Below are 9,055 nucleotides of genomic sequence, written 5' to 3'. Positions count from 1 at the left end.
CCGGGCGTTTAGCGGCTGAGCTTGGGGCATGGCGTAGCTGCTGGGCCCGCGATGGAGCTGGGGCGGCTGGAGTACCTGCAGGCCCTGGTCACCGAGTTCCAGGTGACGGAGAGCGCAGGTAACCCCCGGCACTGCTGCCCGCTATACTGCTCATGTTAGAGCGCGTTTCCTCACACACCTCATGCTTCTCCGTTGCAGAGGCCAAGGAGCAGGTACTGGCGAACCTGGCCAACTTCGCCTACGATCCCAAAAACTACGAGTACCTCCGGCAGCTTCAGGTGCTGGATCTGTTCCTTGACACGCTCACCGAAGACAACGAGAGCCTCGTGGAGTTTGCGATTGGTAAGGACCGCACCTGAACACCCTCGTAAGGGGCTGACGGGCCAGGGGATGCCGGGCCTGGTGTTTTGGTTTGGTGGTTAATGTCCCCCCACCCCCCCACCCCGAGAGGCAGATAGTCGTGCTGCAAGAACAGCCCCACGCTGTGCCGATATGGCCCCGTTTAGGGGAGGATGAGTGGAATGAGGAGAGAGGTAGGAGGGAGGCATCTCCCCTTCGTCCTAATGGAGCTGCTGTGCTTGAAGAAGATGCTGTTTGGAAAGGATCCCCCCCCCCAAGCATAAGTTAGCACTAGCTGAATGGATTTTTAATGACATCTCTCCTACAGAGAAGCAGTCATTAATTCGTAAATTTCGCCCTGTATAATGTACAGGTCCAATGTTATCATTCTGCTATTGACAAACAGCCTTCTAGAATACTTCCTTGAAACGCTTTAATAAAGTTCTCTGAGGAGCTGCCTTATGGTGATTTGTCATGGCCTGAACATAAGCTAAGGGGCCAGATCCTAATTGTGAGTGATTCCACAAGATGATAATAAATATATTTGATTTTTAAGGTTTGTGGCTGCGCTATGCCAGGGTATGGCTGCACCTTAAGATTTCAAGTACAGATGTTCTGTACCTCTTGGCTAGTGCTGTTTTCTCTGTTCTCAAAAACATCTGCAGTGAACTGCTGCCTTGTAGCTTCCGTTAGGGTTAAGTGATACGGGAATTCTTTATTCTGTGGAAGAGGTTATGTCCAGCAGTAACAGTGCCCTCTAATGACATACAGGAGGAGGAATGTTCTGGTGGAAAGTCTCTGGAAAGAATCAAGAAAACATTGCCCAGGAGGCCGTTAAGAATTTTTCCATCCAAATCTGACAGAAAATCTGGATGCTTATTTCTGTATTAGAAAAAATGAATCAGCAGTGAATTTGAATGAAAAAGATGAGGGAGCGGAGAGAAGAGTTTGTCTTGCACGTGTCGGACATTTTCTTTTGTTTCAGGCGGTCTTTGTAACTTGTGCCTGGATAAAACTAACAAAGACTACATCTTGGAGGCAAATGGGATAGAGCCTGTAATCAACTGCCTCTCCAGCTCCAACGAGGAGACGGTCATGTCAGCAGTCACGACGCTGATGTACCTGACAACACCGCAGTCACGCCAGCAGACCACGGCTCTCCCAGTGGTGGAGTGCATGCTTCGCTTCTCTCTCTCAGCCAACAGGAGGTTAAGCAATCTGGCAACTGTCTTCCTGGAGGATTACTGCACACCGCTGCAAGTGGAAGAGGCCAGGAATCTCAGCAAACACACAGCGGTGGGGATTCCTCTCCCCAAGGACTGAAGCTGCCAGAGCAGCGGAGCTGTTGAGAGGGAGACCTTCTGTTTTGCCAGGCCTCCACTTTCTGCTCAGCGGGTCAAGAATGTGTCAAGAATGACACTAAAGAGGGAAATGGGTCATACCAGCACTGGATTGTAGTTAGTAAAGAGAATGGTACCACACTGCCATGTCAGTCAGGTCAAGCACGCAGCTTAAACTGCAAGCAAATATTTAAAATAAAACAGGTCATGGCTGTTGGAAAGCAGGTTGCCAAGTGTAGCCCAGGACCCAGCTTGCACAGATAACCCTTCCCAGCAATTAGGGGGGTTTCTGCTTGGGTTACTGGGTAGCTTATATCCCCTCCAGTTCCTGGCTGGTTTTGCTGCAGCTCTCCTCTTCAGTGTCAACTCAAATGACTGAAATGTCACATAAACTTTATTCCTCCTGCAGAAGAAAGAAGGTGTTTCCCTGCCCTGGCATTTTGCAATCTTACTGCATCCCGTTGCTACTAAACGTGCCATCCTATCGTCACGGCATAGGCACCCGCCTAGTAAATCACTACTCCGGGCAGGTTGTAGCTATCCTATAAATCAGGAAGGATAAACTTTTTTTTTCTTTCATTACCACTGGTGAGAAAGGTGAAGGTTTAAAAAAAAAAAAAAAAGCCCATGGCAGTCTGGCTCATGAGAACAGCTGTCTTGTAAAACCTTCTCTTAATAAAACATTAACTTAAATGCTGTGTAAACAGTTTTGTATAAGTTCATAAATATTTCTCTACAGCACTTGCAGCCCAGCCTTCGCCCACTCTTACTCATGCTCATGGGCCAGAAATTGACGCCAGCTTGGTTTCCTTTCATTATCAGCCAATGATGCAAAAGGCGACCCAAAAGCCGGGGTGGCTAAATACATAAAATTTAAGTTTGGCTGTTGAGCACAGTGCTCCCTGAGAGACACCCACGCTGTGTCTGCTCAAGTTTCAGAGCTTTACTTCTTCCTCTTTTTATTTCCCCCCTCTTCCCCCAGCCAGCCCAAAACAAACATGAGTGAGGTTCAAAGCACACACAAAAAAAACCCAAACCCAACAACTGCTTGTATTTTATAGTTTCTCTTCGCCAACAGCAAACATCCAAAACAACTCTACAGAGATGAACTGACTGAATGCAGAGCAATCTTCCAGAAACCTGGAGAGGAGTCAGCCCTGCGGCATGTCTAACAAGGGCAGCTTATTTCTTATAACCGACCCCCCGTAGTGCCCCTGCCCGGGTGACGGCGCTCGCTGCCTCCTGGGAAGGGGTTTCTCTGCCAGTGGGTGAGCGGGATGTTCCCCGCCAGCGGGAAGAGCACAGCATCCCCGTGTTGCATTACTGCCTGCGCTTGCTTTCCAAGATGCCCTTCCAGTCGTCCGCCCAGGAGAGCAGCCGCCGGCGCGGTGCCTGCAGCTGGAGGTGCCTGTTGTGGCAGCAGGTAAAGAGGACGTGTTCCCAGCTCGGGTTCAGCTCTGCGCCTGAGGAGGGCAGGGGAGGAGAGCTGGAGTCAGCTGGGGGTTTTTCTCCCCAGCTAACAGAAAGTGAGGCAAATGCTTTTCAAACCTCTGATGGTATCCTTGTCATCGAACAGCAAGTCAGCAGATACGACGGTCTTATCTCGGGTTAGAATAATCCGCTCCACAAACTCGGGTCCCAAATGTTTTTCTACCCACTTATACTGCAGAGGCAAGAAATAAGAGATGATAAAGTTCTGCCGCGCTTTCAGTTTGCACATTGCTCAAGTCAGATCAGCCCGACTACAGTAATCTTTTCCCCCATAAACCTACATCTGTGTCTGCAAGTCCCCGCCACGGAGGCTGGCTGTGGCCCAGGACACTGATTTAACCCGTACTTGTAGCATCCTTCAGTCAGCACAGCGGTTGCCGTGCCTAATGGCTGTCGCGTTTGCGAGCAGTGCTGCCTGCCCACCCCGAGCACGTGGATTGTGCCCATATACGTCCTTCCAGTGATCAAGGTCCTCCCCTCCATTCTTGTGCCAGTGGCAAATAGGGCCAATTCCAACGCTATAGCCTCCTCTTAACTCCGCGTTGGCCTCTCAAGATGAGCTGGAGATCTCAGGCTCTGGATTTAGACAGCATAAGGCTTTGTGGGTTGAGGAGCCTCCAGTGTGGAATCCCCTGGGAACATGCCATCCCCATGGGCCACGCTGCGGCAGTTCCTTTGCTGGAGCCCAAGTGTCACAAGCCAGCTCCAAGAGGACGGGGCTCACGTGCCCCACAGTAAGGCTGGCATCAGGCAGCACTCCGAGATTCCCTGTCCTTACGTTATCACTGCGTCCGGGCAGCTGTCCCTCGGGCAGAGGGCCGGCGGGGAACCCTGGCAGCCTGCGCCAGCTACTGTCTTCATAAATGAATGACTCTGACTGGGGTGGTAGGAAACAGCAAGACCTTGCAAAAGCAGCATTAAAAGCAGTAAAATAAATTCTCTCTCCCACCTTTTCCACGATGCAGTGCTCGTATTTCTGGAGAGGACTTGTGCAAATAAAGACTTCAGTGCTGAAAAGAAAGAGCCTTCAATTAGCAGTGAGGGAAAAGTGCGTAAGAGAATGGAACGGGGCTGCAGCGTGCTGTGTCCTTACTCTGGCATGCGGATCATCTCCTGCATAGCTTCAAGGGCTCCTGGAATTGGATCCAACTCTAGGAAGAAGCCAGGCGATTCGTAGACACTGGCTACCTTTGCCTGCAAGAGACAGGAGCACAATGAGCAATGCCCACACTATTACCCGAGCACAAGAGTTGTCCGGTTACCCCATACGCAACAGCCATCAAAGGGACAGGGCTTTAGAGAGCGAGGTGAGGCTTCACACCAGGAGAGGATCACAAAGTTTCTCACCTTTAGGGTTCTGGGAAAAGTCCAGCTCAGGCACACAAGAACGAGAAGTTACTTTCAGTGGTTTGTTGGGAGGGAGGAGGCAGAGCTGCTCCTGAGCTGGCTTTGTTTCTACGAGCCGCTCCGTGCATAGCACCACCACCGCAGCGCTGGTCCACAGCTCGACTCGCTGACGTCTGAGCGAGGAAGAGCTCACCCCTGCCCAGCATGTCTCTCCCTGCTGACTCTTGTGAACATCGAAGGAACAAGTTTGAGGCTTCTGCTCCTCTGTCACATTTGACTGACATTTCCTTACGGCTCAGGAATTTACCAGGGATGCGTGGGCAGACCCACGTGCTGCCCAACAGCCCTCTTTTCCTTCAGAGCAAACAGGGCAATGTGGTGACCACACTAATTACCATCCACAGTGGAGGGGCCGGGTCAGCACACCCACACGTTTGGGGTTAATCCTTTCAGACCGCAACAGCTCAGCAAGAGGGAAGGAAGAGGACAGGAGAGCTAGGAAAACTGCATTGCTCTGCTGCTTTCTACAATTTTCAATCACACATTAAAATAAGATTTGCTAAAGGAGAAGATCCTAACTCCAGCATGGACGGCAGCTCCTCTGTGGTAACATGTTGGTGCAAAGTCTACTCAAAGGGGTGTGAGACCGCAGCAGAGGTGGATCTCTGTGCTGCCCCAAGAACCTTCGGCTTCGTGAGCTGACCTGCGTGCCCCAGCTGAGTTGGTTCTGGTGGTGACACCGGTGGGTCCCACTGGCCGCTCCACTCCTCGGACTCGGCACGCACCACCTCAGCAGTGGACGGAGCATCGTGGTTAAGGGGATCACAGCTTTGTCCCTTTTCCCTCTACACCCGCCCTTGGTGGTAAACCCACCTTCCACACAAGCATGTGGGACACCACACGCATCAGAGAAGTCATTAGTGACAAACAGGTGGGAAAGGAGGTTCTCTCTAAGGTTATAATCATTTTTAAATAAGTAAGAAAGAAGCAAGATTACTGGAGGAACAATGTTTTCCCAAGCTAAAGCGGCCAAAAATGGTGCAAAAAGGTGAAAGGAATTTAATGATATAGTACAGTGGCATCTTTAATCTCTAAAAGGAAAAGTAGGATTTCCGGGGCAATTCCCATGCCTCTAGGTAGGACTGTCTTTCCAGTCTTTTTTTTTTAAATTTATTTATTTACTGATAAGACATTCCTGCACCTTTTACTATTAGGAGGTTCACTGGTGTGAATCCAACTCTGGTTAGTTAATTTTGAAAGCTGCTACCTGGTGACTCTTCAGTGGCCTGTGTGTGAAATCAGAGCATTTCAGTGCAGGTCAGAGCAGACAGCTCCTCTTATCGCACAGCCCATCATGATAATGCACCCACAGCAGCAGCAGCGTTAAGGGCTAAGTTCACTTCCAGGCCCAGGTTTCATTCTCAGGCAGAGAAGTTAAGCTTCCAATATCTCTTCTGCCCTAAGACACATAAATCTCACCTTCCCTGGGGTCATACAGTGAACTTCAGCAGTGCCGAGCTAGCATTTTTCCACAGGCATTGAAGTCTTACGTTCCCCATGCCAGCGAACAATTTGGAAAAACTCAGTTCTTCGTAAGTATTCTTGAAAGGCAGGCTGGCAGCCTCTGCTTAGAAATTGTACCAGACTGCTTTACAGCCCAGCTGATGGTCTTGCTCTGTATCACCAGTGCAACATCAACGTGAAAACCATTTCAATTAAGCAGCAATGAGAAGGCGTCAGCATTGAACAAGTCTCCCAGATGACAGCGCTCACTCAGCCATCCTAATTTACAAATACTCGTAAATCAACAGCCAGAAATTTGGAAGCACTGCCTGATTTCACATGCAAACCAGAAGAGTCTCAGTGAAGATGTGGCAATCAGATCTGCCCAGATCTCTGTTTCTATGCAAAGGCTCGCTAATCCCAGCAACAATTCCCTGGAGCTCTTCCCAAGGAGATTCAATTACCAAGTCAGGGCTTGTGCCTGAAAGCTCTTTTATCCTACAGCAAGACACTAGAATCTGGCAAGTTTCCACTGTGCCACAAAAAAGCCTGGCTTTGCCGGAAAAAGAAATTTGATTTGATGATTCTTAGAATCAAAAGCCATTTGTCAAAAAAAAAAAAAAGTTACTAGAAAAAGAAAGTAAAACCATTTTCTTTCCTCATTCTCATCCCATCGTCGCTGAACCTTTGTTTTAACTTCCATTAGCAAGATCGCTAACAACTGGGGTACAAAATGGGAGGAATTACATCTATTCCTAAGCTTTCCCATCTGCAATACTTAAAATAATTCTAGAAATTCTTGCCACTGCTGGAGATGTCGAATCCTTTTGTGAAGCTGTCTGGGGCCACGTAGCACAACCGAAATGCTCAGGAGATAAATCCCCATCAACAAAATTGCCCCACACAGAGGACCGGATAGACAAGTAGAGTAAAGAAAGTCTTGAGCAAAATATTTTGTAAGTGAAATGGATTTAGAATTAATGATCAACTTAGGATGAACAAAGAAAGAAAAAGCAGAGTAATAGTTCAAGGGGCAGCTGCCCAGCACTAGCAAAGCCTCAACAGCACTTGGTAAGAGGGCAGTGCACAAGCCACCGTCGCAGTGGTTCCCACACCCCGTCACCACACTATCTCAACCCTCTGGCTGGTCGTGGCCAGAGCGAGCAGACCCCTGCCACAAAGAGCTCGGTGTCAGGCTGGTCCCCTCCTTTCAACAGCATCTTTGGTTTGCCTGCAGGGACAGGCAGCCCCACAGACCCCCGGGCACAGGGGGGACGAGCCGCTCTCGGGGTCCAGGTGGCCGGCTCCCGCTGAGGCTTTTCCTGCAGCCCCGGGGCAAGGAGGGACCTTCTCCCGCGGAGATTCTCCTGCATCGAAGACACCCAGTACTGCCACGGCAGAACTAGCAAGGTCACTTTTTTTAACCAGCCGTGGTATTTACATAAAACCTGAAGGAGCTTCAAAACTTTAAAACTTTATTGTTCTGCCAAACGTACCTAAACCAGCCCAGAGATCCAGAGGTTACTGGAGGAGGCAGACACACAACATGAGTACGCAAACCTCATTTCCTTAGGAAGCCAGGCTAATAATGAACAGCAAGATAAGAGCTTTCTGCTGCTGATCTGCGTGGGATTCAAACCGGTTACCTAGTTATTTCATCGACACACCTAAGGTCTGGGAAGGAATGGGATGAGCCTGAACCAAATTAGGGAACGGGAATGCCAGAAATAGAACAGAGCACAACTTTCAGGACAGATCAGATTGTAGCCAGTCCAAATAAGAATGCATAAAAAGCCATGACCCCTTAAATTACTTGCATTTTTTTTTGTCCCAGTATACCCAAATGGGATTCATTTAAGGAATACTTAAGCAATAAATCATGTCAATTTATATAAAATGATAAACAAATCATGCCTACTCCCTATATTTACAAGTTACTAGTTCTGGGAAGTTTCAAGGATCAATAGTCGTCGATTAGAGCTCGGTCAGTTTGGAGCCTGTGGAAATGCTGCCCGGACCCAGTGCTCCCGTCCGTCACAGCAGCGCAGGAACCTGTACCTTGCTACGGAGCAGGAGGGAAATTAATGTGAGTCATCATTTCTTAGCAATAAAGAAACCCTAGAGGCTCAGTACAGGATCTTAAAATTAGGAATGAACTTCTGAGGGAAAGCGTGCGGCACAGCCTGGGTCAGCATCCGTCCTTCGCTTACAGAGCCCCCGACCGGCCTGCGGTAACCTGAAGGAAGCGCAAAGCCTGGATTCACAGTATTTTGATTTTTGCCTTGCAAATGTCTCTGATATTCATTCAGTCATTAGCAAACATTAAAAACAGCAACAATTTGCACAGACGTAGGGTGTACCACAAGCTTTTTACATACTATTCCAGAGCACTTACCTACCATGTGCTTTGCTTGCCGGAGCGTGCAGAGGCAATGACACAGATACAGGGGTTTATTAGCTGTATATATTTTTATATTTCTTGCTACATTAACACTCGTAGAGTGCTCAGAGAGCTTTAGGTGAGTTCTTACTACTGCTGCATAGCAGGAGCAGTTGATGAGTAGGTGCAGAGCAAGCAGAAGGTGGTTCAGCGACCAGTTAACTTCATGACAGAATCACCCGTTGCCCATTCCCGCACGCACACCTCTCTGTAAAGGGCTGGCAATCCCTCGGCAAGAAAAATTATTGCTACATTGCTATTATTACTCTACAAATTAAGGCTGCCAGCATGAAACAACCCTTTGTAGCACCCCCTTAAAGAAAAAACAATAATAAAAAAAAAAAATAAAGCAACCCTCCCCTCTGCTTTGCAGGGCCGCAGTGGGTCGGCAGCGGAGATTTCCTTGGCTCCCAGCAGGGCGCAAGAGGGAAGGAGGGAGAGGTTTATGAAACCAGGACCCCCCTCCCCGTTGGTCGCTGCTCCCTGCCCCCCCCCATCCGCCCCGCACTCACCCCCAGGTCCTCCCGCAGACACCGGTACTGCTCCCGCACCGAGAAGCCCCTCCGCGCCTCCAGCTCCACCCGCAGCTCCCGGG

At 49.3% G+C, this 9,055-nt stretch overlaps 2 protein-coding genes across 2 annotated transcripts in view; one reads left to right on the top strand and one right to left on the bottom strand.

The window, feature by feature from the left end:
* The first annotated feature begins 51 nt into the window (after nt 1-51).
* On the top strand, nt 52-1,744 carry ARMC7 (armadillo repeat containing 7). The gene is made up of 3 exons (XM_009879531.1): nt 52-118; nt 199-342; nt 1,325-1,744. Exons 1-3 carry the CDS (start codon nt 52-54, stop codon nt 1,660-1,662), a joined length of 549 nt encoding a protein of 182 aa, XP_009877833.1. The 3' UTR covers nt 1,663-1,744.
* A 1,255-nt stretch (nt 1,745-2,999) lies between these two features.
* NT5C (5', 3'-nucleotidase, cytosolic) overlaps nt 3,000-9,055 on the bottom strand; it is a 6,484-nt gene continuing 428 nt past the window's right edge. Inside the window, exons 2-6 of the mRNA XM_009879989.1 lie at nt 8,973-9,047; nt 4,264-4,364; nt 4,120-4,180; nt 3,228-3,342; nt 3,000-3,142 (exon numbers count right to left, since the gene is read on the bottom strand). Coding sequence (XP_009878291.1) covers nt 3,000-3,142; nt 3,228-3,342; nt 4,120-4,180; nt 4,264-4,364; nt 8,973-9,047 — 495 coding nt within the window. The remainder of the gene's footprint in view (nt 3,143-3,227; nt 3,343-4,119; nt 4,181-4,263; nt 4,365-8,972; nt 9,048-9,055) is intronic.

The sequence above is a fragment of the Charadrius vociferus genome, unplaced genomic scaffold, assembly GCF_000708025.1.
Source record: "Charadrius vociferus isolate BGI_N301 unplaced genomic scaffold, ASM70802v2 scaffold260, whole genome shotgun sequence".
In the NCBI taxonomy this organism is placed as follows: Eukaryota; Metazoa; Chordata; class Aves; order Charadriiformes; family Charadriidae; genus Charadrius; species Charadrius vociferus.
The sequence above is the reverse complement of the archived record's forward strand: the minus strand, read 5'-3'. Positions and strand labels throughout refer to the sequence as shown.

What these genes read in the sequence shown, in the direction of transcription:
- ARMC7 (XM_009879531.1), top strand. Translation starts at nt 52, where the DNA reads ATGGAGCTGGGGCGGCTGGAGTACCTGCAGGCCCTGGTCACCGAGTTC. An exon ending in CCAGGTGACGGAGAGCGCAG is followed by an intron (nt 119 to 198) that starts GTAACCCCCGGC and finishes TCTCCGTTGCAG; the next exon opens with AGGCCAAGGAGCAGGTACTG. An exon ending in CCTCGTGGAGTTTGCGATTG is followed by an intron (nt 343 to 1,324) that starts GTAAGGACCGCA and finishes CTTTTGTTTCAG; the next exon opens with GCGGTCTTTGTAACTTGTGC.